Source organism: Moschus berezovskii, chromosome 2, assembly GCF_049115385.1.
Source record: "Moschus berezovskii isolate FMDL1 chromosome 2, NW_MosBer_1.0, whole genome shotgun sequence".
Classification (NCBI taxonomy): domain Eukaryota; kingdom Metazoa; phylum Chordata; class Mammalia; order Artiodactyla; family Moschidae; genus Moschus; species Moschus berezovskii.
In genome coordinates this window covers 67,543,129-67,570,289 of record NC_142461.1, presented here as the reverse complement: position 1 = coordinate 67,570,289, position 27,161 = coordinate 67,543,129, and the positions used below count along the sequence as shown (strand labels likewise).

The 27,161-nt window shown below is 43.3% G+C and overlaps 1 protein-coding gene and 1 pseudogene across 5 annotated transcripts in view; both read right to left on the bottom strand.

Annotated features, from left to right (window-relative positions):
* Positions 1–1,464, bottom strand: part of LOC148778545 (large ribosomal subunit protein eL42-like) — a 32,852-nt pseudogene extending 31,388 nt beyond the window's left edge. The window contains exon 1 of the transcript XR_016035256.1: positions 1,434–1,464. The product of XR_016035256.1 is annotated as a large ribosomal subunit protein eL42-like (transcript). The remainder of the gene's footprint in view (positions 1–1,433) is intronic.
* CCDC93 (CCC complex scaffolding subunit CCDC93) overlaps positions 1–27,161 on the bottom strand; it is a 105,880-nt gene that overhangs the window by 61,058 nt on the left and 17,661 nt on the right. Inside the window, exons 5-12 of one of the 4 annotated variants that reach the window (XM_055398932.2) lie at positions 26,350–26,448; positions 25,542–25,598; positions 12,651–12,751; positions 12,045–12,062; positions 6,018–6,054; positions 3,697–3,789; positions 3,373–3,423; positions 2,403–2,489 (exon numbers count right to left, since the gene is read on the bottom strand). In XM_055398932.2, coding sequence (XP_055254907.1) covers positions 2,403–2,489; positions 3,373–3,423; positions 3,697–3,789; positions 6,018–6,054; positions 12,045–12,062; positions 12,651–12,751; positions 25,542–25,598; positions 26,350–26,448 — 543 coding nt within the window. The remainder of the gene's footprint in view (positions 1–2,402; positions 2,490–3,372; positions 3,424–3,696; positions 3,790–6,017; positions 6,055–12,044; positions 12,063–12,650; positions 12,752–25,541; positions 25,599–26,349; positions 26,449–27,161) is intronic. The other 3 variants (XM_088828931.1, XM_055398933.2, XM_088828938.1) reach the window with 3 other exon arrangements.

Sequence of the window (27,161 nt, the reverse complement as noted above, 5' to 3'; positions counted from 1 at the left end):
ACCCTCATCTTTAATGATATATGATCTATCCAATGCAAACAACACAATCACGCAATGAACTGGTGAGCTCCAATTCCATGAGAAGGTTTAATTATACATATGCATGCGTGCTCCGTTATATCTGACTCTTTGCAATCCCACGGATTGTAGCCTGACAGTCTTCTCTGTCCATGGAATTCCCCAGGCAAGAATACTGGACTGGGTTGCCAATTCCTACTCCAGGGCATCTTCCTGATGCAGTGATCACACCTGTATTTCCTGAATTGGCAGGCAGATTCTTCACCATTGAGCCACCAGGAAAGTCTTTTAATTATATACATCCTTGGAGAAAGACCTGTCCAAAACTACTTCTAATTTCATTCTTTCCTGGCAGAGCAGAGCAGAGGGACAGAATACAGAATATAGCCATCAGATCACTGCACAGGGCTGAGGGAGGGGAAGCCCAGGGATACAGAGACCCAGCAGGAAACATGGAATCGCAGAGCTGATGGGGAAGACAAGTTAGCTTCAAGACTACCAGGCAAGGACATGTCTACTAAGGAGGCCTATTTGCTTCCCCTCTTATAATAATCTAAGCTCCTATCTACTTACAGTGGGCAGGTATAAAGATAAAAGTCAAGAGTCCCCGTAGGAAGAGCAGTGAGTACCCCATATGTCTGTCTTTCTGTAAAAACTGAACCAGTGATGCTATGTGGCAACCTAAGGGCAGGTACAGGCTCACCCCCTTGCCATCCAGGTGTGTGTGTGCTGACAGCAAAGCAAGACACTTCTTCTCAGGGCAGTGAATTAATCACTCTTTTCCACAACTATGTCTTCAAGTCTTTTGATTCTACTGGTAATATCAGGATTATCTAAATCCTTGGTCAAATGTCAGACGACACTCTAACCACTGTCACCTTTTCTAGGTGGTAAAGTAAAATAGAGGATGCTTTGGATTCTATTAGGCTTCCCTGATAGCTTAGTTGGTAAAGAATCTGCCTACAATGAAGAAGACCCCGGTTCGATTCCTGAGTCAGGAAGATCCCCTGGAGAAGGGACAGGTTACCCACTCCAGTATTCTTGGGCTTCCCTTGTGGCTCAGCTGGTAAAGAATCCAACAGCAATGCAGGAGACCTGGGATCGATCCCTGGGTTGGGAAGATCCCCTGGAGAAAAGAAAGGCTACTCCCTCCAGTATTCTGGCCTAGAGAATTCCAAGGACTGTATAGTCCATGGGGCCTCAAAGAATTGGACACAACTGAGCGATTTTCACTTTCTTTCACTTTGGATTCTAATATGAAAGTTGGATCAGAAAACCTACGTTAAGAAGCACTGACTTTGGGGGTGGGGAAAACAAGAGAATCCCATCCCTAGACATTCTATGCTGTTTTTTTCTTGACTTATGAGTTTTTACTTTTATTTCAACTTTATTTCTACTTCTGGAAGTGTGCTCACCAACAAAAGTTTGGTTTCCATCCTTCACCATACTACTGACCCCCTTTACCCATTTTACCCTCCCTCTGCCCCCTTCCGCTCTGCTAAACACTACTCTGTACCATTTTACTCAGTCTTGCTCAGAAAGCCCCTTACTTTGTGTGAGATGACCATTATTGTGCTTAGAGCCAATTATAACTCCCAGATTACAGGTGACATCCACTGTCCAACTACATCATCTGTGCAATCTCTTCAGAAGACCGTCGCACAGAGGGTCAGGGCAGAGCTCATTTGTCGTCAAGGCTTTTGAGACAGGGAGAGTGAAAGTGGATGCTTGAACAGACATCAACGTTTTAGAGGGGCAGAGGGAGCAGGGTTGGGGAAGGGAGGATGTGATACAAGGCCCTGTAAATCTGACTTTACTGATACTACATCTCAGCCAGACCAGAATCAGTTATGTGCAAAATGATTAATCACTGTCTCCCTGAAATATTCAAGGTCCTGCTGCCTATTCTTAGGATGGAAAAAAAATCTAATGGTGAAATATGGCTTTCAGGCTTTTGTTCATGCTATACCCTTTTAATAAAGCAGGACACAAAATTTTGCCTTGGGCTTGGCTGAGTTATGGGGTTTATCTCCTAAGAGGCAAAGCTGCATCCCTTAGCCTCATCCACCAAACTGTGCCCAAGGTATAGGAAGCCTGCTAGAGAAGGAAAAATGTGGGTGCTGTCCCTAAGGCATCCATCTATCAGATGCGATAATTGCTCCAAGAGGCAGGTTTTCTCTTTATATTTATAGAAAAATAGTCACTGCAGAAGAAAATGAATTTAGTTAATGGGTAAATGTGGATGGCGCTGCATGGCGGATATTCTGACAAACGTGGCTGATGAATTACAACCTGCCTCCATCACTGCTGCGAAGGATAGGGAAGCAGAAGGACAAATTCTTGGGCATTATTGAGGCAATGGCTTCAGCTGGGTGCCCACCTACCTTCTCTGCATACTCAGACACGATCTGCTTGATCTCGGCAGAGCATAGGCCCACGATCTGGCCCACGGAGCTTGCAGTCAGCCGGCTCTGCAATCACAAGGGAGGGTGTGCTCTCAAGGACATGCACTGGCTTTCACACATTGGAAATCCTGAGAATGACTATAGCAAAACAGATAACATTCCTGGGGGAAAAGTAATTTGGCTTTTCCTCACGTGTTCATCAACAAGGAAGGGAGAAAACAAGACTCAGGACAAAGGTTACCTCACCTCACTCCCTCCTGAATCACTCAGCAAACTCTGTTAAGATTCTCCTCAGACTCTGGGTATCTCTAGTAAATCATTCTTCACCATTTACACCCCATCCCATGGTTTTTGTTGCTGAGGATCACTAAAAAGAGCCTAAAGGGAACTTGGCAGGCATAGGACTCAGAGGAAGAAAGTGGAAATGGGAGAGAAAAAGGGATCTCAGAATTCCTGAACTATCTCCTGACTATCACAGGTCTTTCCTGCCATAAAGAAGGATTCTCTTTCAAAGCACCTGGATAAACCTTCGGGACAGGTCATGAGCTCTCAGAAGAGGGAATATAAATTCGGTGCCCTACCATCTACCCAGATGGTATAGGAAAGAAACAGGAGACAGGGGCTCCTGTGGCCTGAATGCCACATGTGGCTGTGGACAAGCAGGGCTGAACCACAGCTCTCCCGCATGGGTCCTGTGATGCCATCCAGCTGGACATCCTGTCTTCACAAAGGTCCTTCAGGTCTCCCTCTGAGAGGTTCCCGTGAATGGCAACACCATGCATGTATAAAAAGTTCCCCAAAGGAAAGTCCCAGGAAACAAGAAGCAGAGTGCTAAAAAGAGAGGGTCCTGAAGGTGGACTCTTGGAAGAGGGCCCTCCACAGCAGAGCAGGTTGATTCCAAGTCTGCCTCTCCACACCGCGCCCACCCTCGTGGCCACGCCCGCCTTACCTCCTCATGTGCCATGGCGGTCATCTTGGTCATCAGGGACTGAATACGCTGATAAAAGAGGAATGGGGAGAAGTAGCAGTGAGCAGGTCTGCCCACAAAAGGCTTAAGCTGGGTATGTAAACAGGGCTTTTCAATGGGATCCAAGGGCTGTTTTACCCAGTCTCATTTTATGGTGAGTCTCATGGGAAGTGATGGAAGGAGACTGAAAAGAGTGTGAAAAAACAGCCAACGGTAGCTGGCCATTCTGGAAGACTGGAGATGAAAGTGAAATTTCTCCCCAAAAGATTTATGCAGAAGCCCTCGAGGGCCACACAGACCACTCACCTCTTCAGCAGCTTGAAGCTCATCCTCCTCATGGGCATCAGCTTTTTCTGCAGTCAACAGCCCTGTCGGAAGAGCCGTTTTCTTGTCCTCAGCCTAGAAGGGAAGATGCAAAAACTGCAGCTGAGCACGATAGGTGGAGACAGTAGAGAAAGGGTAACACTGCAAAGAGCCACAAGTCTGTGAAAGAAAACAGACAGATCTGGACAAATTACCCAGCTCCTGGAAAAGGATGCAAAATCCAGAGACCTCAGCCTCCACTCCAACCACATGCCAAAAAGGTGGAGCAGGCCTTGCTCAATGCCTGCCTCCATCTCTGAACTACTCGCTGATTAAATTCCTATCAGGCCATACACTTTTGCCAGACTTATCCATGCACTGTGATTGGGTCTTCCCTTACTTTAATTTCTTTAAGACTAGATCACTGCCTTTTTTTCAGCTGAGGTGCATTAGCGGAAATGAAAGCAATTTAGCAGGTATGCTGCTGCTAAGTCACTTCAGTCGTGTCTGACTCTGTGCGACCACATAGACGGCAGCCCGCCAGGCTCCCCCATCCCTGGGATTCTCCAGGCAAGAACACTGGAGCGGGTTGCCATTTCCTTCTCCAATGCATGAAAGTGAAAAGTGAAAGTGAAGTTGCTCAGTCATGTCCAACTCTTAGCGACCCCATGGACTGCAGCCCACCTGTGTATATCTGCAGGGGTTCCAATGTGCCATTTGACATGAGAATGGTAAGGCAAGCCCAATGTGAATAATGTTTCATGGACATCTCATAATTTTTCCAAGCATAATCAAATTGCCTTATTTCAGAATACAGTCATATACACAGACATTCTTTTCAGACCTAAAATTATATATTACACATACACATCAAATTCTTATATACAATACAGTTACCCCGTTACACTCTAATCCAGAAACGCCTTGCTTTGGAGGAAATGACTGTTTGGTTGAGTGAAAACACAAATGTGGAAATGAGAAAACCAAAAAAGATGTCATAATCAATGCATAAATGATTACTAATGATAATAATGGTGATGATAGTTTACACTTAGTAAACGTGCACTATGAGTTGGATTATTTTACATCTTCTACCTTTTAATCTTCACAAGTGTTGTGAGATGGTACAACTTCTGTCCCCATTTTACAGATGCTGTAAACTGAGGCACAACAATGAAGTGGACCGACTGAAATCACGCAGTGCAGGGGAGGAACCAGCATTTGAAACCAGCCAGTCTGGCTTTGGAACATTTGCACCTCAGTGCCCTCTGAGGACTGAGACGATGACCACAGGAAGCAGAGGGAGGCTGGGTCAGGGAAGGCTTCCGGGAAGCACTGGGAATGGGGTGCTCTAGACAGAGGAAGGGTGGCAGGAGAATGGTAGGAGGAGTGGTGTCTCATTCAAGAAAATCTAGAGGTCAGGTAAGGAATGAGAAAACAGGTTTACTAGATCTCAAGCTGTGGACTCTTTAAGAGGTCTTTAAGAGGTCACCAGCCACTTTAATTAGCATGTTATTATTGAAAAGGCAGTAGGTAAGAGCACAGGCTTTGATGTCACACAGACCTGGGTTCGGATTCTTTTTATGGCACTTTAGGAGCTGTGTGATCTTGGACAAATCACTGAGCCTCTTTGAACCTCAGCTTTTTGATCTGAAAAACAGGAATAAGTATCTTCCTCACAGAGTTGTTTAGAGGAATAAGTGAAAAACGATATGTAGAGCCCTGACCAAAGGGCCTGGACACAGGAAAGGGTAGCACTATAAGATTTATATGCCTGCCCTGCTGCTGGCAATTAAGAATCATGAATAAACACATACACACACAAAAAAAAATATATGAAGAGAAAACTTTGAGACTCCTTTATGAAGTTACAAAACCCCATCTTGACTTCCTGTTTTTTCCACTCCAGGCTTAGTACACAGCCAGCCTGTAATGTACACCGTGCTCTCTCTCACTGCCAGCAGGATGTTCACACCCATCTAGGGTGTCTCTCATCAGATGAGGATGCTCAGGCCTCCGTTTTAGAGTTATTAAAGCCCACATGTTTGACCCTGGGGCCATGATTTTCAATCACCCTTCACTTTCAGTCCCACGATGAGGAGTTGTCGCAGTTCCCCAACCTGCAGAGGCAGCAGATTGGGAACGCCAGGAGGGAGATGCAGGGATCAAAAGCAGCTGGTACACCCCTGCTGACTGGGGTTGCTCAAGGACCAGAGCCCTGTTGTCCCATCCCTTTTGGGAGGCTGTCAGTGTTAGACAGAGGCAAAGTAGAGGGATACTTCCATATCTCAAATGTGCTCTCTCATTAGCCAAGCATTTCTTACCTTCTCTGTTTTGCTCTGGCGGCTAAATCCGTATCTCCTGCAAGCCACAAAAGAGAGGAGCTCAATTATTACTCCAAAAAAAAAAAATAAGTTGATCAAATGAATTTTCAGTTCAGTTCAGTTGCTCAGTCGTGTCCGACTCTTTGCTACCCCGTGAAGCGCAGCACGCCAGGCCTCCCTGTCCCAGAGTTTACCCAAACTCATGTCCATCGAGTCGGTGATGCCATCCAGCCATCTCATCCTCTGCCATCCCCTTCTCCTCCTGCCCCTAATCCCTCCCAGCATCAGGGTCTTTTACAATGAGTCAAATCTTTGCATGAGGTGGCCAAAGTATTGGGGTTTCAAGCTTCAGCATCAGTCCTTCCAATGAATACCCAGGACTGATCTCCTTTAAGATGGACTGGTTGTATATCCTTGCAGTCCAAGGAATTTTAGTTGCATTTTTATATGAAAAGCACCAAAGAGAATTTTGGCTATTTGGTGACTGGAGAACATGTTTCAAGTGCCGAAACGACAAACATATTCCACTGTTTTGAATAAAGGGCCCAGCATTCAATTTGCCACATAAATACTATCAATATAAATGGGAACTCTCCATGCAAAGCACAGCTTTCTCTTAAAGTGTGATTATTACTGTTTGAATCGGGAACTGTACCGATCCATAGTTTAAGCTAGAAGCCTTAAAAATATCTGTGTATGTGAATGTGTTTGCTCAAGCTTAACATGCTCTCTAATGACTACTTTCGTAACCTCACATCCAGCCCATTTTTTATTCTCAAACACAACCCAAGCACAATGCCAAAAATGTTGTGTGCTCACTTCACGCAAGTTTAAATTCAAAGACACTCACAAATGCACTTTATAGTTTAAACTAGCTTATTTTCAGGTTCTAATTAATATCTATTTTTTTAAAGCAATACAAAAACCATTCGACCTAAAACAAAAACCATAATGCAAAACATCCAAACTCACTTACCTTTAAATGGTTTATAAGGAAATAAAATCACACCCAGCCATTTAAGAAAAACAAATTAAGGGATCCTGCTCTGCCCTCACTCACAGCTCACCCCACTTGCTGGGTTGTGTGCTGGCTTTTGCCCTTGTCTCAAGCCTCCACTTCCACTCTCCCTCCCAATCCCTTATTCAACCTCCTACTGGCCTTATATGCATCTGGCAAGGCAGGGAACAGAAGCCCTGCTGGTGGGCACTGTCACTAGGGCCTCCTTTCCATGGACCCATCTAACAACCACTGAGCCTCACCCCAGCAGCTCACCTTCCCTGCTCCTGGGCATTGGCGCCCTGAGCAGAGTTCTGCATATACCGTGCTGTTCTCCTGTCTCCTCCTACCTTTCTATTCACTCCTCACATCTCAGCTCTAAAGACACCTCTTCCTCTGAAGCATTCCCAGACTTCACTTTGGATGCTTTCGGTCATTTCCACTCAATCTGAAAATCTCAATCTAGGACCAGTGCTTTGCCAGACATGCGATGAGTGTGAAGGGAAACACACACTTGGGCACAGGATTTCTCAGGACTGGGCTGACAAATCACAGGCTGAGTTTATAGTTGAGTCTACTGTACAGCATAGGTTGGGTTAGTAGAAGGTCAGGACACTGGGTTTAGATTCTTCACCCTAATGACAGCCAGCTCTGTGACATGGGGGAACTTGCTTCACCCCTCTGAGCTTTGTACCACTGATATGGGGTTATAGACATGATCTCAAGCCCTGTTTAAACAGCTGCCATATGATTTCTATAAATTACCACTGACGGTATAGGAGGCTTAGAAGGAGACACAAACTACAGGCTGTGTAGTTTGGGTTGGACACTTTAAACTACACCAGCGCTCTGCCCTGGCTGATCTACCCTGTGCCTGTATGTGTTCCCTCTACTTTCTGATCAGCAATCACGTCCAGCTGCCTGTTTGCATGTCTGCATCCTTCTCCAAGAAAATGTAGAAATCAGAAGCCAAATGTATCACGTGTCCTTGCAATAGGCTGTCTTATAACTGGAGAGACCAGAAGTCATTGTGGGTACACTGTGCACATCCACAGATCGACAGGCCCATAGTGTAGGAGATCAAAGTTCAATTCTGAGTGTCCATCCAAATCCTGTACAAGACCTTATGGCAGATTCTGTGAACTGGCTTAGTCAATATTTAGCATCTTTTTATATTGTACAGACCAGAAAACAAACAGCTCTGTTTTCCACATTCCCTTGGACCCAGAGTTCTGAATACTATTTAAGCTCCATCAATGAGATGTATTTGCTGGAGTTTTGAATCTTCAATAGTTAGAGCAGGAAACAGTGAGAGCATAAGGGGTTCACTGTGCTCATGGGGATCACGGTAGAAGTAACCTGATTCTGGGCCAGAAGCTGTGACAGTGGTTTTCTGATCTTGGAAAAGGCGGGTGGCTCTTTTACCAGCAGCTGTGGTACCAGCTTCCCAGCACCACAGGCTATCTGCCAGCTTCCTGACCACAGAGGCAGCAGCAGCATCCTCGGCAGCCCAGATCTACTGTGATGCTTGGGCAGTAACCCTGCTCAGTCCAGGTCACATGCCTTAACTCTTCCCATCCACCCCTGTAATCAATCCCTTCTGCTGGAACTAGTGGGCAGGTTCTGAGTCCTGAAACAGGGACTCAAACCAGCTGACCATCAGAGGGTCTCTCCAAAGTTTCCCACTCCTTGAAGTGTCCTTGCACCCCAGGTATTCTTTTGTTTCCCAAGCTTTCAGTCTCTGGAGACCTTTAAGGGTAGAAGACATACCCTCAGATAGGCAGGCCTTATCAAAGATCTGGGAATTTTATGGATTTTCCAAATAAAGAAGTAAACAACTAAATCTGAGTAAATTCAATTCCCAGGTCCAAGCTACTTCTCCCTAAAGACAGAGGCTCAGGAAGACTTTTCTGACCACCCCAAACTAGGCTTCTGTGCCTGTCCACCCTTATGGTCTCACCGTCTCCTCCTCTGTTGCACTTCCAAAACTCCAGAAAATGCATCTCAAGGGCAAAACCTAAATAGTATTCACAACTCTAGGTGCAAAGGAATAAGGAAAATAGAGTTGCTTGTTTTCTGGCCTGCACAGTATAGAAAGATGCTGGATGTTGACTAAGTAAGGTCATGTACAAGATTTGGGTGGACATGTGCTTCTGTGTTGACACCAACAAAGCACTCGCACTCACCCCGCAGGGTCCAATTATTCTGTATTATATGCACTCTGTCCGTTGAGCCCTGGAGGGGAGGAAATCTTCTCCACTCACTTTTTTTCTCTACACTTTTAAAGTTGAGGTTTAATTCATACAACATAAAATTCACCATTTTAAAATGCATATTTCAGCAGTTTTTCACTACTTTGTGTAACCACTGCTGTGCTACACATACAACTTCAGTATTCACCTACCCAAGTTATTCTGAACATATTTAAACATACTCAAATAACTAAAGCATGTATTTAAAAATTTTAACTTCGTTATTAAGATTCTGTTTCTAAGCCAGACTAGTCACACTGTAAGTGTTCAACAGTCACATGTGGCTAGTGACCACCATACTGGACATCATCATTCTAGAAAGCAAACATTCTAGTCTTCTTCCCTGGGGCACATTACAACAGATATCAACTTATCTGGAATCCAGAACAAATCAGGGACATAAAAAGCACTAAATACTAAGGACAATGGATTCTGTTGTTTGTTCATTCAAAGAGCATTTACTAAACACCTTCTGTGAACATATCATGGACCTTCAGAAGGGACATAGGTTAGGAGAGATATATTACATGCACTTAAAATGCACTTCCTCACACTGGCGGTTTCATAGTGTGGTTAGGTGTGTAAGTTAGCTCCTAAAAGTTTACTGAAGCCATAATATAATTGAAATATTATAAAGATACCATTGCGTTTCAGTCTAAAATCAAAACTATGAGTCTTGTTTTTCCAACAACATAATATTTAAGAAATATACCTAAACATGTTTTTAACAAGACATACAGTCCTTAAGGCCCTCAGCATAGTTGTCCAGGTTCAAAATCGACCCTTGAGCAACTGAAAGTCAAAAAAGGGAGGAGAAAGTGGGATGCTGGCCTCAAACCCAGATGCTCTGTGGACCTAGGCTGAGTGACCTTTAACTGCAAAGAGGATACACTGTTTTCAGGCGTTCTTAGCAGTCAAAATATTTTCCCTCTCATCAAGAGGAGAAATGAAGAGGAAAACAAGCACTGACAACAAATGAGGCATTTAGACTCCTAGGTGGGGACAAGCGACTGAGGGGCGCCACAGTGGTGAGGGAGAGGCTGGGAGGAGCAGAGTGAGCCCCAGAGCCAGCAGGCGCCAGCCTTGCTTGAGGAGGAAGGGAAGCAGAGAGGGTGAGGCTTCTCTTAAGAGGGCTGGAGGGAGGACTAGAACTGGGGGGAATACGAACATAGGGACAAGGAAAACTGAAAAAGAGAGGCTCAGAATGAGATTCTCATTTGAATCCAAAAGTCATACTTATGAGCGTCTGAGAACCAACAACTGCTGCTACTAAGGATAATGAAGATGGTGGTGGTGGTGATGAAGATGATGATGGTGATGATGATGTGGTAGTGGTGGTGGTGACAGCATCTAATAGTTGACACTTACTGTTTTCTACATGCAACAGACTGTCAAAGTCCCTCATAAAGACACTGTTCTATGACCCTCATCTAATGGGAAAGATCTCCATGCAATGGAGAGCACTGACTAGAACCCTGAGAGAAGAGTCTAACAGCCAGACAGGAGGATAGGGGCTTTCCCAAGGAAGCGGAATAAATGAACCACTTCTCTGGGCTGAAAGTTTTATCCAATTTGCTCTGTCAGTTGTAATAACTCTTTGGTTGTTCAGTCTCAGAGCAAACGAAAAAGACTGGGCCTGTCTTCCTATGATCAAGAACCAAATTCTCACCAGAGGCTCAAACAACATTTTTAGATAATGATGATAACATGCTTTTGGAGTCCAACACACCTGAGCTCAAGCTCCAGTTTGAGGCTTACTAGTTAACAGCTGACCTTGGGCAGGTTACTTTTTAACCTCTATGAATGCTGTCTTCATCATTCTCAAAAAGGGGAACGAACTGAATAAACCACCAGAATTCCCCACCTTCACAAATTCACCCTCCTTATCAGAAAAGCTAAAAAAAATAAAAATAGAAAAGCAAAATAACCCCATCTCCTAAAAAACAAAAGAACAGCGTTCACCAAGAAGCTGCCCCAGGCTTAGAAATCAGAAGCTAGCATGACCCTACCAACAAGAACTAAGGTGAGTAATGAGACACATATTGGATACTGGAAAAAATGAAGTTAGGAACCATACAAACTAACAAAAAACACATTTCCCTGAGTTCTTTTTGGCTCTAGGACATGTGAGACTCGCAGAGGCTGTCTCTCCAGCTTTGGGTCATGTGGACCAGCACAGCCTTGTCTGCCCTCTTGCAGCTGGAGGGTAGCTAGAAAGCCCCCATCACAGTGTCCAGCTGCACAAGGTCCCACACCCCAAAGGACCCGAAACTTGGTTGTTGTTGCTGTCATGAAATTCTTAATGATTAATCATTACTCACAACTCTTAACATGGGACCCTGCATTTTCATTTCATATTGGCCCCTGCAAATTATGGAGCTGGTATGGAGGTGCCTGATTCAGAAGAGGAGTTCAATTCACAGCAGCAAATGGTGAGCATGGGGCAGCCCTCACATCTAGATTAGGGCCAGAACTAACAACTTCCTTTTAATGAAACGGACTAGCTTTCATTCTTAAGAGCTGGCATTACTCTCAAAAACAAACAAAAAGCGGCAACTGCAATTCCATTTGAGAGATGGAATTAGTAAGGCAATTAAACCTTAATTTTCTGCTGGTTCTCTCCAGCATCCTAGAGGGGGAAGCCATAGATGCTCACTCGGAGACGCTAGTGGCAGTGCCGTTAGCTCCAGACCCCCAGTGAGGGCTGGGTTATGAGCAGAGCAACACACAGCAACCACTCAGATGACAGGCGAGGAAAGCACCAGGAGACATACTCACATCAAGGACTCAGTGACCCTAAGCAGAAAACGCAGGACATAAAGGAAGGTTAATACCCAGAGTCAAGCAAAAAAAATTCAACAAGGAGAGGCACTCTGTGTGTTTAAGTGAAAACTGAGGCCACAAGAATTTTTTTTTAAATTAAAGATATTTTTAAGAAGTGACAAAACAAACCTCTAAATTCTTCATTTTTCTGGTCAGGACAATTCTTCACAGGAAACCAAAACTAGTATCTAACACAAAGTAAAGCTGCTCTAACTGCGGTTTCCCTGAACACGTTTACAAATGGCAGGGGCAAGGAGGGCAGCCCACCCAAGCCTCCGTGAACACCCCCACACGCCCTGACTCCCCGAGGAGGGCAGAACTGGGGCGGGGGAGGAACTTCAGAAATCAGGCCTCTACCACCATCAGGGAAGCTACCTACAGAAACTGGATTCATTCAACACCGGAGGGAAAATTACTCGGTGTTGGAAATCTCGGGCCTCAAACTGTAAACTTGACCAGGTGAAAACCAGCCAAGTTCATCCCAATGAAGTGATTTAAATTAGCTTTTCTTTTCAACAGTTTTACCAAATAGACACTTATAGACTGGGTCCCCTTCGTTACCGGCCATACTCCAAAAGCGTGGCATGGATCCGCGACTCTTCATCTAGCAGCTCCTCTGCTCCCTGCTGGCGTTTGTATTTCCGACGAGGTTTGTAAGCATCCTAAGAAGTGGATGAGGCGGAGAATTACAGAGGGTGAAGAGGCGGGCCAGGCCTGTCAGGGGCGGGCCTTCCTCCCCATATGGTGGCAGGTGTACAGCTCCCCTGCAGGTAAACAGCTGGCATGGGGTGGCTGCCTTCAAGGGGTCTGCCCTTTTTTTTATGTTGCAGCAAATACTTCCACCCAAGCCACTGCTGTCAACTTTGTTTTACCTTGGCTGGGGCTTTTTCTATCCTATGACACTTTAATATTTCATGCAAATTCATCAATCATCTTTTTTCCTAACTCAGGGATTGTTTTATACGTTACTTTTATAGATTATATTTAACCTTTTAATCTATTCAGAATTTCCTCTGGTATAGTGAAAAGTTGGTATGTATAGATATATTTTTCATTGAATGGAAAATTAAGAATCCTAAACATCATAAATTTAATAGTCTATACTTTCCTTGATTTAAAATGGCAAACATATACATTCATAAAACGTGTCAATATTATCCTCTGCAATTCCTCTTGTTTAATGAATATCCTGTCTCCATTGTTCTTTTTCAAATTTCCTGGACATTCTTACACATTTTCTCTTCCAAATGAATTGCAATATCAGCTTGTCAAGTTCATTATGAAAAACTGCTGAGCTTGGATTAGAATCACACCAAATTTATAGATTACTTTGGGAAGATCTGACATCTCTATAATACTGAATCTTGCCTTGAAAAGCAAGATTTATCTCTATTCAAATCTTTCTCATCCCTTAATAAAATTTTCCAGAAAGAAATACAAATTTTTCACAGTCACTACATATCCAGACCTTTCTACTACCCAGAGACATAAACTGCAACAATCACCGATATAGATGTTAACCTAGTATACTTAAAAAAAAAAAAATTCTTGCATGGCAAAAGAAATCTCAAATTCTTAAACTCTAATACCAAAAAAGGAAAGCTGATATAAACCCTTCAGAGGTATATATATTTTTACAGAAGTGTTTGAGGTTTATCCTCAAAAAAAAACCTTATAAAACACAAAATGCATTATAAACTTCCAATGCCTTTTAAATTATTAGAGTATTATTTAGTTATAAATACAGAAATAAACATAGATCCATCTTGTGTAGGACACATACTGAAACTGCACATATATATGTTTCCTAACAAAGCAGACGGCATGCAGTAGGTGCTCAATTAATGTAGGTTGTCACCCTGAGACAACCCGGTTTACCACGCTACTCCAAATATATGTCCTTCTCGACTGCCAATTGGCATCAAATAATACCTTAATAATATCTGTTCAGGGCTCCAGGTACAAGTAGGCAGTTGTTTGTGCAAAGTATTTCAGTTTGTCCCTGGATCTTTTCTTTCCCACTGGCAGAGCTTGCCTGGTAGCTCAGATGGTAAAGACTCTGCCTGCAATGTGGGAGACCCAAGTTTGATCCCTGGGTCGGGAAGATCCCCTGGGGAAGGTAATGGCAACCCACTTCAGTATTCCAGTCTGGGAAATCCCATGGACAGAGGAGCCTGGTGGACTACAGTCCACGGGATCACAAAAAGTTGGACACAACTGAAGCGACTCAGCACAAACACATACACAAAATCTCCACTTGGACATCTCCAGGACAAGCACTACTATCTGGCTTCTCCAGACCGTGGTACTTTTAGGCTAATCAAAATCGTTCCCCTCTTGATAATTCTGGTTAACTTTATTATCATCTCACTTTTTATTATGAAACATTTCAAACACAGAAAAACATCCTTTCTGTAACATCTATAATTTCAACTATTTTCTGCAAAAGAAATGAAACAGGTTCTGGGATGATCCTGGAGGGTTGTTATAACTTGCTGCCACAAGTATTCCTGTTTGCTGCTGGTGCCTACATGAACATGAATAGGAAGCTATAAATAACAAATCAGATTTATGGGGAAATGAAAACCATAATAAACTGGTGTGACATCAGTTACTGTGTACAATTTAATTTCCATGGAGCTCTACTATTACAGCAGCACTATATAATTGAGCTTAACTGCTACCTTCCTTAGTTACCATTCATAGAGTCAATGACCCAGACAGGAAGTTGGGTTCTAAAAAAGGACTGACTCCAAAACAATAGCATACTTGAAACCAACAGCATACTTGAAACCAACAGCACAAGGACCTTTTATTCAGCCAAACAATGACAATGTTGGCCTTTGTGCAATTATTCCTTATACTTTAAAGCACCTCATATACATCTCACTTTTTGCATTTTCTAACTACACTGTGGGCAGGAGCAGAGTAGATAATATTACCTCTACCTTGCTACAAAAGAAGCAGAGAACAAATAATTTGTCCAAGATTGCTAGAATAGGTACCCAGGTTGCTAGTCCCAAGGTTTCCTACTATACTAACTTGCCTCAGCCACTAGTCACTTCAGCTGAGCTATCTCACGAGACTATACAATGTGAAGTGGCCACATGGATCATTACAATGGTTTGCTTAAGTAAAGGACCTAAACGTTCCCAGGCCAAGTATAAAGAACTATCACTAAGTCACCCTTTAAAGAAATGAGTCAGGAACCCTGATGTCTAGTCCTGTCTCTGCCATTAACAACCTATATGACCCTGGGAAAGGCAGTTTCCCTCAATGGACCTTTTTCCATACGTGCACAATGAGGATTAGACTAACAGATTTTGAAGGAGACTCCTAGTCTCTCATTCTTTGTGTTCTTTTAACCCTGAAAAGATAATGAGTTGGTAGCATAATTCCATCACTAATTTAAAGTCAGAAGTTATTTTTAAACTATGCTTTCTAAAAAAACATGACATCAATTTCTCTTTGGCCATTAACAGTGGTAGTAACAGTAATTGTTATCACTTATTGAATGTGTGGTATGTGTCAGGCATATACTGCTCTGTATGTGCTACCCACTTGACCTTCACAACCCTGAGGGCAGTTATCTTTATGTATACAGATGATGGAACAGGCACAAAGATTAAACAGCTTGCCCATGGTTACAAACGCAATAAATGAAAGAGAAGACTTCAGAACTGAGACTCTCAAGCACCTGCATGATGTGTCCTACCTCAACTGTGATCACCCTTCATGCTGAGCTCTGATCATCTGCTCAGCATATGACAAAGGAAACATGAGTGTGGTTGGGGTTAAAAAGTTAAGGTGACCCCTCTGCAAAGCAGAGACTTGTGTACAGTGAGTGGCCTAGCTCTCCACTTCACAGGACTGGCTACAAGTCAGGTTCACCCATCAGAGCCATTCCTCTGGGTCACATTCCAAATGGCGGGGAAGGGGTGGGAAGAGTTCAGCTCCACAGCTGTGTCTGCAACAACGCCCCAGTCACTGCCCCTCAGCTACAGCAGGCAGGCAACTCCTTCATGAAATAACCAGTGGGCAGCAAGACAGCCACAGACAGCCACTGCCCTCCAGAGCTCCAGGGGGCCAGACCACACCATACTCTGCAGGAAGCACATCCCATTTTCCCAGAGCTCACCTGGCAGCCCAAACCTGACTCTAACAGATACCTCCGCCCACCAGTAGCTGAACAAACACTGCCTTCCACCTAAAGGGGCTTCGTTGATGTTCCCACCAGCAAGCACAGGGCCCTAAAACATCCCCTAAGAAAAAAATTATTCTTAGACAAACATGTTTGTCTTCACTTTTCCCTTAATAAAACCACCACTACCACCACCACAAAAACGAAGCCCCTGGGAACTGAGTGGAAGGAATGATGAGGCAGATGGATGGTAGTCATGTCTGTGGGTAGGAAAGTTAGCTGGGGAGGAAGGTTTTCTCCAGACATCCCCTACATCTTGTTCATTAGCTATTCTCTCTTACAAGAGCTCCGCTGTGCAGGTCTGCGTTCTGCTCTGTGAGGTCTGGCCTAAGTGCCACTTCAGACCCCCATCAAACTGTACCAACAGCTTAACTCGGTGGGTAAGAAAGAGGCTGCTGTTTTGTATACATGAGCCAAGATGGCTTCTATATATTGACTCCTAGGTTTATTTCTTCACAGCACGCTGAGACCCACTGCTCAAAACCCTCCAACTCTTTTCACACGCAATTATTCACAAGATGCCTCACTAAGCAGAGTTTTAGCCGTTTACAGCCTGTCCACACTGCATGCTCTGCAAAACTGCCCCATCATTTCTCAACCACAGACAGGAGAAGCCCAAGACTATAAAAACCCCAGACTGCAGCTGTCCTTCAAATATCTCTAACCCACCAGGGGCTTCCTGCCCCACCCCTGCCCTGGGTTCCCTTGCTGTCTTTCCTCCCCTTCTGGACTGTGGTCCCTGTGCTTAGGCCTCAGGATGGTTGCACACTGTGAGGGCCTCCCCACCCTGCAGGCAAACCTGTTAAAGCACTGCCTAAATATAGCCTGTGGTGCTACTGACCCTGACCCATCACATCTCTCCCCTTGATGAGCCCCAAAGTCCCCTGCATCCCTTACAGCTTCAGAGTCCCTCCTTTCACCTCACACTCTAGAATGCAGCTGGGCACACAGTGCATACCTAGTTATTAATACTATTACTGAATGAACACATGGAGTCAGAAAGACAGGGTTTAATCCTTGCCCCTTTGCTATCTGTCTGGTTTGGGACAAATTACTTTAACCCCTGAGGTTTACCATCTGTGAAACAGGTATAAGGAGAGAGACAAAAGAATTAGTCAATCTATCTATTTAACATATCTGACACAAGGAGATCCAACCAGTCCATCCTAAAGGAGATCAGTCCTGGGTGTTCATTGGAAGGACTGATGTTGAAGCTGAAACTCCAATATTTTAGCCACATGATGCAAAGACCTGACTTATTTGAAAAGACCCTGACGCTGGGAAAGACTGAGGGCAGGAGGAGAAGGGGAAGACAGAGGATGAGATGGTTAGATGGCATCACCGACTCGATGGACATGGGTTTGGGTGAACTCCGGAAGTTGGTGATGGACAGGGAGGCCTGGCGTGCTGCGGTTCATGGGGTCGCAAAGAACCGGACACGACTGAGCAACTGAACTGAACTGACACCCATTAAGGGTTAAGATAGACATACATGTGTGTTTTTGCTATTATTAATAAAATGTAGCAACACATATTTTTTCTTATTTGCCATATGTACATTTTACACCCTGGGTGGAAAGGTCCTCCTCATGGTGTTTTCTATGGAACAGCACAGTGGAGTTTTAAATTATATAGTCTTTTAGGGGACCAATAAGAAGTTTTTGTTTTTAATTCTGTCCCCTCTGGTCTTATACAAAATTCTAAACATTACCAAAAAATGCCCAAGAAATAGTAAATAAACATATTTTGGGGGGCTCTGGATAAAATTTCACAGCTGCTCTTTACACAAGGTTGAGAGGGAGCAAAAGACCTCACTGCACAGGTCCCAGGTACTTCATGAATATGGACGGCTGACAGCTCAGAAGAGGAGGAAGCAAGCTGTAAAATAGCACATAAGGTGTGACACAGGAGCAATTATACTGCTGTAGTGGAAGGGGTAGTGGGGGACTGTCCTGGGTGGCAACAGTTTCATTTTGTTACATCCTTTGAAAATACCACCTCCCATCAAGCAGGCCTTCTACAAACCAGTCAGCTTTCTGTAAAACGGGGATATGGCGAAGTCAAGAAAAGAATACATTCAAAGGTGAAGCAGAAGTACTGGGAATAATTCCCAGGAGGAAGAAAAATGAGGCCAAGACAAAAAGAGCTCAGAAGTTAAAAGTTCACACAACAGCCTTTCTGCCAGGCAATCTGGCAAGAGGTCCTACAGACTGGGGCATAACCTCTGAACCAATTTCACTTCAAGGAAATGTAACCCAAGTAAATAATTAAAGATAAAAGAAAAAAAGTTAGCTATGGGGATGTTCTACATAATAGCCAAAAAAAAAAACCCAAAAAACAAAAACCCAAACCAAAGAACAAAACAAAACCCAAAAAACAAACTAAGCTAGTTAAATTAGTACCACACAATGAGTCATGTTCAACCATAAAAATGCTGTGGGGGTTTATTTACTGGCATGGAAATATAACTTTGATTATACTCTTGAGCAAAACAAGACACAATAAAACAGAATATACAGTATCATGCTATTTTTTTTTGCAGTCTCCTACTTGGAGTATCAGTGGTTATCCCTGGCTGGCGGTATCACGGGTGATTCAGTCTTTGCACTCTTTCTCCATTTCCTAACTTTTCCTTATTATTACTACAGCACTAGTATATAAGAAAAACAACCGTTCGTAAAATTAAAAATCATGCACCAAAAAATACAGATGAGTCACGCAACCAAGGACAAAGGCAGAAAATTGGAACGGTCCTACAAAGATGGCTAAAGATAAGAATAAGCTAAAAATTTTTGAAAAAATTAAAATGTTTAATATTTATTTTTGAAAGGATGTTATACCTAAGCAAGAGTAAAGTCGGCTTGTTGAGGCACAATGAAACATGTTAATAGATGGGAAAAAAGACAACACAACACAACAGTCTCCACTTGGCATCCATTCTCCAGCTAGACAAACAGTCTTCAGTGGGGCAGGCACAGTAGATGCCCTCGTAAGGGCAGCGCACCCAGCCACTCTGCATTCATTTGAGTTTCTGGGACCCTGATGACTACTATCCCAAGGTCCTGAAATCAGTCAGGAACATTACTGCAGAGTTAGTGTCAGGGATATGTGAGAAATAAGACACCAGGTGAAGAGTGAGAAAACCAGAGAAGCGCCAGCACCTGCTGAGTCTGAGGAGTCAGATGAAAATCAAAACCTGGCTGCCTCTTCTCAGCTCTGCAACTGTTCAGGGATTTTACTAGCTTTTCTCAGTTTCAACTTCTTATAAAATGGAACAATAACACATAAGTCCTGAGTGTTGATGAGAACTAAATGAGATAATGCTTGTAAACAAATTATATGCCAAGCACACAGAAGGCATTCAATCAGTACACGGTAGCTGCATTCATATTTTATAAAAGGCTGGGTCTAGAAACCTGCCACCATATGTTAAACTGAATTTTAATCCTTAATTTACCATTCAGAATTTAAATTTTGGATTCTACGGAATAGACTGGCCTGTAAGGGGCAGGTAAGAAACAGTGATGAGCCATGTGGAGGGCAGAACTGGGGAGGAGAATAAAACATCCTTCAGAACCTGACACTTGCAAAGAACCACACCCTGGTAATGTAGGAAAGACTTCATTCCTTTTCCTTGCTTCTCTGGTGGCTCAGACAATAAAGAATCTGCCTGCAATGCAGGACACCTGGGTTCCATCCCTGGGTTGGGAAGATCCCCTGGAGAAAGGCATGACAACCCACTCTAATATTCTTGCCAGGAGAAGCCCATGGACAGAGGAGCCTGGCAGGCTACAGTCCATGGGATTGCAAAGAGGTGGACATGACTGAGCAACTTTTACACTTCACACTCATTCTTTTTACAAGGAGAGTGATGGGAAACAAAACCCAGCAAGATGTTCTATGTCTTACAGGGGTCACAAGAAGATAACAGGGATGTGCACTTGACTCTGACAAGTTCCTGGGACTCTCACTCCAAGGTTGCAAGAAGTGTGTGCAGAGCTGGGTGGGTGAGTGGAAAGGAAATTAATGTCAACAGAGTTCATCTAAGAAACCTAAGACAGCATCTGGAAATAAGAAGTACTTTCAGTAGATAAAGAAGAATATAAACATCCATAAAAATTCTTTATTACAACAGTAATGCATCACCAGATGGTCAATACAGAAATCAGACTGATTACATTCCTTGCAGCCAAAAATGGAGAAGCGCTATACAGTCAGCAAAAACAAGACCAGGAGTTGACTACGGCTCAGATCATGAACTCCTTATTGCCAAATTCAGACTTAAACTGAAGTAGGGAAAACCACTAGACCATTCAGGTATGACCTAAATCACATTCCTTACGATTATACAGTGGACATGACAAATAGGAGCAAGGGATTAGATCTGACAGAGTGCCTGAAGAACTATGGAGGGAGGTTCGTGATGCTGAACAGGAGGCAGGGATCAAGAAAAAGAAATGCAAAAACACAAAATGGTTCTCTGAGGAGGCCTTGCAAATAGCTTTGAAAAGAAGAGAAGCAAAAGGCAAAGGAGAAAAGGAAAGATAAATGCATCTGAATGCAGAGTTCCAAAGAATAGCAAGGAAAGATAAGAAAGCCTTCCTAAGTAATCAGTGCAAAGAAACAGAGGAAAACAACAGAATGGAAAAGACTAGAGATCTCTTCAAGAAAATTAGAGATACCAAGGGAACATCTCATGCAAAGACGGGCACAATAAAGGACAGAAATGGTATGGACCTAAAAGAAGCGGAAGATATTAAGAAGAGGTGGCAAGAATACACAGAAGAACTACACAGAAAAGATCTTCATGACCCAGATACCCACGGTGGTGTGATCACTCACCTAGAGCCAGACATCCTGGAATGTAAAGTCAAGTGGGCCTTAGGAAGCATTACTATGACCAAAGCTAGTGGAGGTGATGGAATTCCAGCTGAGCTATTTCAAATCCTAAAAGATGCCGCTGTGAAAGTGCTGCACTCAATATGCCAGCAAATTTGGAAAACTCAGCAGTGGCCACAGGACTGGAACAGGTCAGTTTTCATTTTAATCCCAAAGAAAGGCAATGCCAAAAAATGTTCAAACTACCGCACAATTGCACTCATCTCACACACTAGCAAAGTAATGCTAAAAATTCTCCAAGCCAGGCTTCAACAGTACGTGAACCGAGAACCTGCAGATGTTCAAGCTGGATTTAGAAAAGGCAGAGGATACCATGATCAAATTGCCAACATCTGTTGGATCACTGAAAAAGCAAGAGAGTTCCAGAAAAAACATCTACTTCTGCTTCATTGACTATGCCAAAGCCTTTGACTGTGTGGATCACAACAAACTGTGGAAAATTCTTAAAGAGTTGGGAATACTAGACCACCTGACCTGCCTCTTGAGAAACCTGTATGCAGGTGAAGAAGCAACAGTTAGAACTGGACATGGAACAACAGACTGGTTTCAAATCAGGAAAGGAGTATGTCAAGGCTGTATATTGTCACCCTGATTATTTAACTTATATGCAGAGTACATCATGACAAACGCTGGGCTGGAGGAAGCACAAGCTGGAATCAAGATTGCTGGGAGAAATATCAATAACCTCAGATATGCAGATGACATCACCCTTATGGCAGAAAGGGAAGAACTAAAGAGTCTCTTGATGAAAATGAAAGAGGAGAGTGAAAAAGTTGGCTTAAAATTCAACATTCAAACCCTCTTACACTGTTGGTGGGAATGCAAACTAGTACAGCCACTATGGAGAACAGTGTGGAGATTCCTCAAAAAACTGGAAATAGAACTGCCATATGATCCAGCAATCGCACTCCTGGGCATACACACCGAGGAAACCAGAATTGAAAGAGACACGTGTACTCCAATGTTCATTGCAGCACTGTTTATAATAGCCAGGACATGGAAGCAACCTAGATGTCCATCTGCAGACGAATGGATAAGAAAGCTTTGGTACATATACACAATGGAGTATTATTCAGCCATTAAAAAGAATACATTTGAATCAGTTCTAACGAGGTGGATGAAACTGGAGCCTATTATACAGAGTGAAGTAAGCCAGAAAGAAAAACACCAATACAGCATACTAACGCATATATATGGAATTTAGAAAGATGCAAATGATAACCCTGTATGCTGCTGCTGCTGCTAAGTCACTTCAGTCGTGTCCGACTCTGTGTGACCCCATAGATGGAAGCCCACCAGGCTCCCCCGTCCCTGGGATTCTCCAGGCAAGAACACTGGAGTGGGTTGCCATTTCCTTCTCCAATGTGTGAAAGTGAAAAGTGAAAGTGAAGTCCGAGACAGCAAAAGAGACACAGATGTATAGATCAGTCTTTGGGACTCTGTGGGAAAGGGTGAGGGTGGGATGATTTGGGAGAATGGCATTGAAACACGTATGTTGTCATATGTGAAATAAATCACTAGTTCAGGGTCAATGCATGTTATAGGATGCTCGGGGCTGGCATGCGGGGATGACCCAGTGGGAGGATAAAGGGAGGAGGGAGGTGGGAGGAGGGTTCAGGAGGGGGAACTTATGTAAACCTGGGGCGAATTCATGTCAATGTATGGCAAAGCCAACCAATATAATATTGTAAAATAATTTGCCTCCAATAAAAAATAAATTAATTACAAAAAAAAAAAAATTCAACATTCAGAAAACAAAGATCATGGTATCTGGTCCCATCACTTCATGGCAAATAGATGGGAAACAGTGGAAACAGTGATAGACTTTATTTTGGGGGGCTCCAAAATCACTGCAGATGGTGAGTGTAGCTATGAAATTAAAAGACACTTGCTCCTTGGAAGAAAAGCTATGACCAGCCTAGACAGCATACTGGTCATGTACAGATGTGATTTGGTGATGGACATAGAAGTCTGGTGTGCTGCAGTCCATGGCATCGCAAAGAGTTGGACACGACTGAGCAACTGAACTGAACTGAACAACAGTAAATGTACTGGCAGTCAACTGAGGAGTAAGTTCACACATAAAATAAAAGGAAATAAAGTATGCAATTAGAACTATTAATCAAAGGAGACCTCCAATTTTTTCTCCATTTTCCTGTATCTTGATTTTCCTGTATCTTGTACTTTCTAAAGAGCCGCAGACAGCATTTTATCTAGCATTTTATTGCATCCTGGCTCTGTCATCACCAATGTGACCTTGGGCAACCTACATAACCAATCTGTGCCTTAGTTTCCTCAACTGTCAAAAAAAATACTATTACTTCATAGGCTTGTTGTGAGGACTAGATAAGTTACATACAAATGCTTAGAACATTGTTTGGACACTACATATTTGTCATCATCTCCTTAAATTCCATTAAGAATTTAAGACACATTGCTAAGCAGAAGACAATTTTCTTTAAAAACTCCATTACAAATGAAAAGAGAAAATAATATGTCTCTAGAGGACTGAAATGTTTAATAGGTAAAGAGACATTAGGCCCAGTTTCATTGATAGAATAATCAACAGCTACACCGGCCTTTTTATTCTTGGTGACACAGTCAAAAAATGTAATGTTTCTCACTTTCTTTTCAGGGCTCCAAGTGAGATTTACACTCGAAGATATTCAATAAACATTAAATGGTTTTTCTTTTTTTTTTTTTTAACTTTTGTGCTTCCCTGGTGGCTCAGTGGAAAAGAATCTGCTTGCAAATTCAGGTGATCTGGATTTGATCCCTGGGTCAGGAAGATCCCCTGGAGAAAAAAATGGCAACCCACGCCAGTATTCTTGTCTGGAAAATTTGATGGACAGAGAAGCCTGGTGGGCTACAATCCATGGGGTTGCAAAGAGTCAAACACGACTTAGCAACTAAATAACAAATTTTTCACTTTACTGTTTTTGAATAGGTGATAAGAGATTTAGTATAAAATTCAAATAGGACAGAGTTTATGGGGAAAAGAGAATTTCCCTTCCTCTCCTGCTCCTGGCTCCCCATCTCCCTGTATCTGAGGTAACACTGTCATCTAATTCTCAGTTCTTTTCAGAAATGAAGCATCACTTAAAACAAGGGAAAGTAATAGCACACCCAACCAACTTGTTATTATTTGTCATGAAAATGCGATCAGGAGAAATCTTTAACAGCATATGATGCTCTACCGGTTAAGTAGGGAAAAACTATACATTTATATTCAAAGTATAATTCTAATTCACTATAAAAATACACATTAAAAACACAAAAGAAATATGTCCAAAAGTGGCTGTTTCTATATTGTTAGATTAAGGTTGACCTTTTTTCCTCTAATCGATTAACTTTTTCAAAGAAAACTTTAAAGATGTTCTAAACTGAACATCTATTTCACAACCAGGAAAAAAAACTACTCTACAGTTCTATCATGTATTATTATTAATACTTAATACTGCCACCAAATCTGAAAACCACATCCAGCTTCAGAATGTAGCTTAAAGGTTTTCCATACCTCACATTTCCCAAATGGAACTGTGGGAAGATACAAATTATAACCATAAGCTGACGAGACTTTTAAATGAGCATTTCATGTCTTTCATCATCAAGCTACTGTTACTCTTTTCAGAGTATTCACCTGGGGAGATTACACATTTATTCTTAAAGTTAAAAAAAAAAAAAAGGCAAAATAACTCAATAAATTATTTTCTAAAAGAAAACTTAGGCACTGAGCCTTCATTTTCATGTAGGAAGGTTGAGGGGTGAGGAGTGGGTGGCGCTGACTAGGTTCTGCTGGGCTCTGGCTCTGAGTGTTTAGAGAAGGCCCAAAGCTCTGCTCTGGCCCTTGTGCTGGGTAACTGGGCATGTGGATACAGACTCTATGGCTGAGGCACACTGCACATGGGACAAAGGTCATCTCGGTGTTCCCCACACAAAGGTCAGAAGCGGCCCTTCCAAAGCCACCAAGGCAGTGATCACCTCTGTATCACTTTTAGATCGTCATTGGTTCTCTGGAGCTATGTGAAGTTTGAAGTTTATAGTCACCGCTGGCACAAATGAGGAAGGGCTCTGAGTCTGGAAAACTGGAACCAAGGAAGACACAGGCAGTGGTTGTGGCCCGTTCCACCCTGAATGCTGGCATCAGATACTGGGCATGCATGCACAGCAGGCAGGGCCTCCCTCACTCACGCACTTGAGGTCAGCTGCTGGGCAATCCCCACAGACAGAAACCTCAGGGAGTGGTGGTGGTGGGGTGGGGGCAGAGGCTTCTGCGATTTAAATCAAAGGGCTACTTGGAAGCTATGACCCTATGATCTTCCCTGACAGAAGAACTTGGGCAGGGAACTCACAGAGAGGTCAGCAACTGTCCTGATGGCCTTTTCTTTCCTCTTGATGAAGTCATCATCCTGCAAGACAAGAATACACAGGGATGAAACAAATCCTGCATAAAGACTGAAACTCAATTAGACTGCTCAGCAATCTGTCTTATAAACGGACTTCTCATCACAACTTTGTCTCAATTTTCTAACAAATTGGAATACACTGAGCATGAGAAAAGTGACGGCCTCTGTCAAGGGCTCCAAAACAGATCCCTACAGCTGGTAAGAAAAAAGGGGACCACAGAGTATAGAGATGAAAACAAGTGTTCTCAGTTCAAATCCTCTGAGTTCTGAGACCTCAGCAAGTTACCTCACCTCCAAGCCTCAGCTTCTCCACTTGTAAAACAGGGAGAAATCATGAGGATCAACAAGCAGAAGGCATGTCGTGTGCTGGGACTGGAATGTAGCAGGCATCTGACAGAAATCAGCAGTTACTGTTGCTGTGATGGTTACTCAACTGCTACTACAGGTCTCTTGAAAAGCTTCATATAATTATATAGAAATATGCTCATGTTCTTGTAATTTAATAAAAGGTCTGGATCAAGTACCAAAATTGAGAGAAAAGGACAAAATTATAGAGCTTGGCACTCAGTGCCCATTCAAAGAGGGCAATTCGAATGAACCAGGAGGTCCAGTTTCAGTGCTGACCAGGTGGGCGCAGAGATGCCATCCACTTAGGGAGGAGCACAGGGGAGCCTGAGCTTACATTGCTTCTTCCAGGGGTCCCTAACTGTGCACTCAGGCTCTCAGCTGGACAAGAAAAGAGCAGAACACCAACCTCAGGCAGACTGTAGGTTTTCTGGAACTGGGATATGGAGTAGGAGCGGATGTAGTCACCCATCTCTTCTTTTGTTTCTATAGCTCGCTTCACCAGCCACTGGGGAAGAAAGTGCAGAAATGTGAGCTGATGGGGATGAAACACGGTGAAGTAAAGGGTAAAGACCAACTCAGAGATGGCACAGGTCCTGAACCTAAATCACAGAACACGAACTAACCAGGTAACAAGCAACCATCAATACACACTGCCCTGCAGGGAAAACAGCCACTGGTCACCTGGATGCTGAGATCAGGGGGACTGACGCTGACAGCCTCAGAGGAACCTCTGAGCCTTGCTCGAGGTGCCCAGGCCTCAGTTTCCTTCTCTGCTAAAGTGGAGGGCAGAGTATCATTTCCTTTCACCTCAGAGAGCGACTGCGAGAGCAAATGAAACACGAGTACCAGATGGCTCTGTAAACACTGGAGCCCAACACAAACACAGCTGTCCCCCAAAGCCTCCTGCGTCTAATGGCAGACCTTAATGGAACTCGCTCCGTCTTAGGCTGCTTGTGCCACAGACCAGAGGAAGGAAAGAGAACCAGTAAGAATACCTAGTGTAACCCTTGTCTGATAGGTGAAAAAAATCCCTTGGATATTCAGATTTGAGACCAGGTATACCAAGGACAAGCCTCAGACCTCAGGTGTAGCCTAGCACTCACAGCATTCAAACAACACTGTAAGGTTGTTTGACCACATTTTACAGAACTGGAAGCTCAGAGAGACAACATTAATCCGTCCAGTGATCCATAGCCAGCAGCTGCTGGCCATAACCTG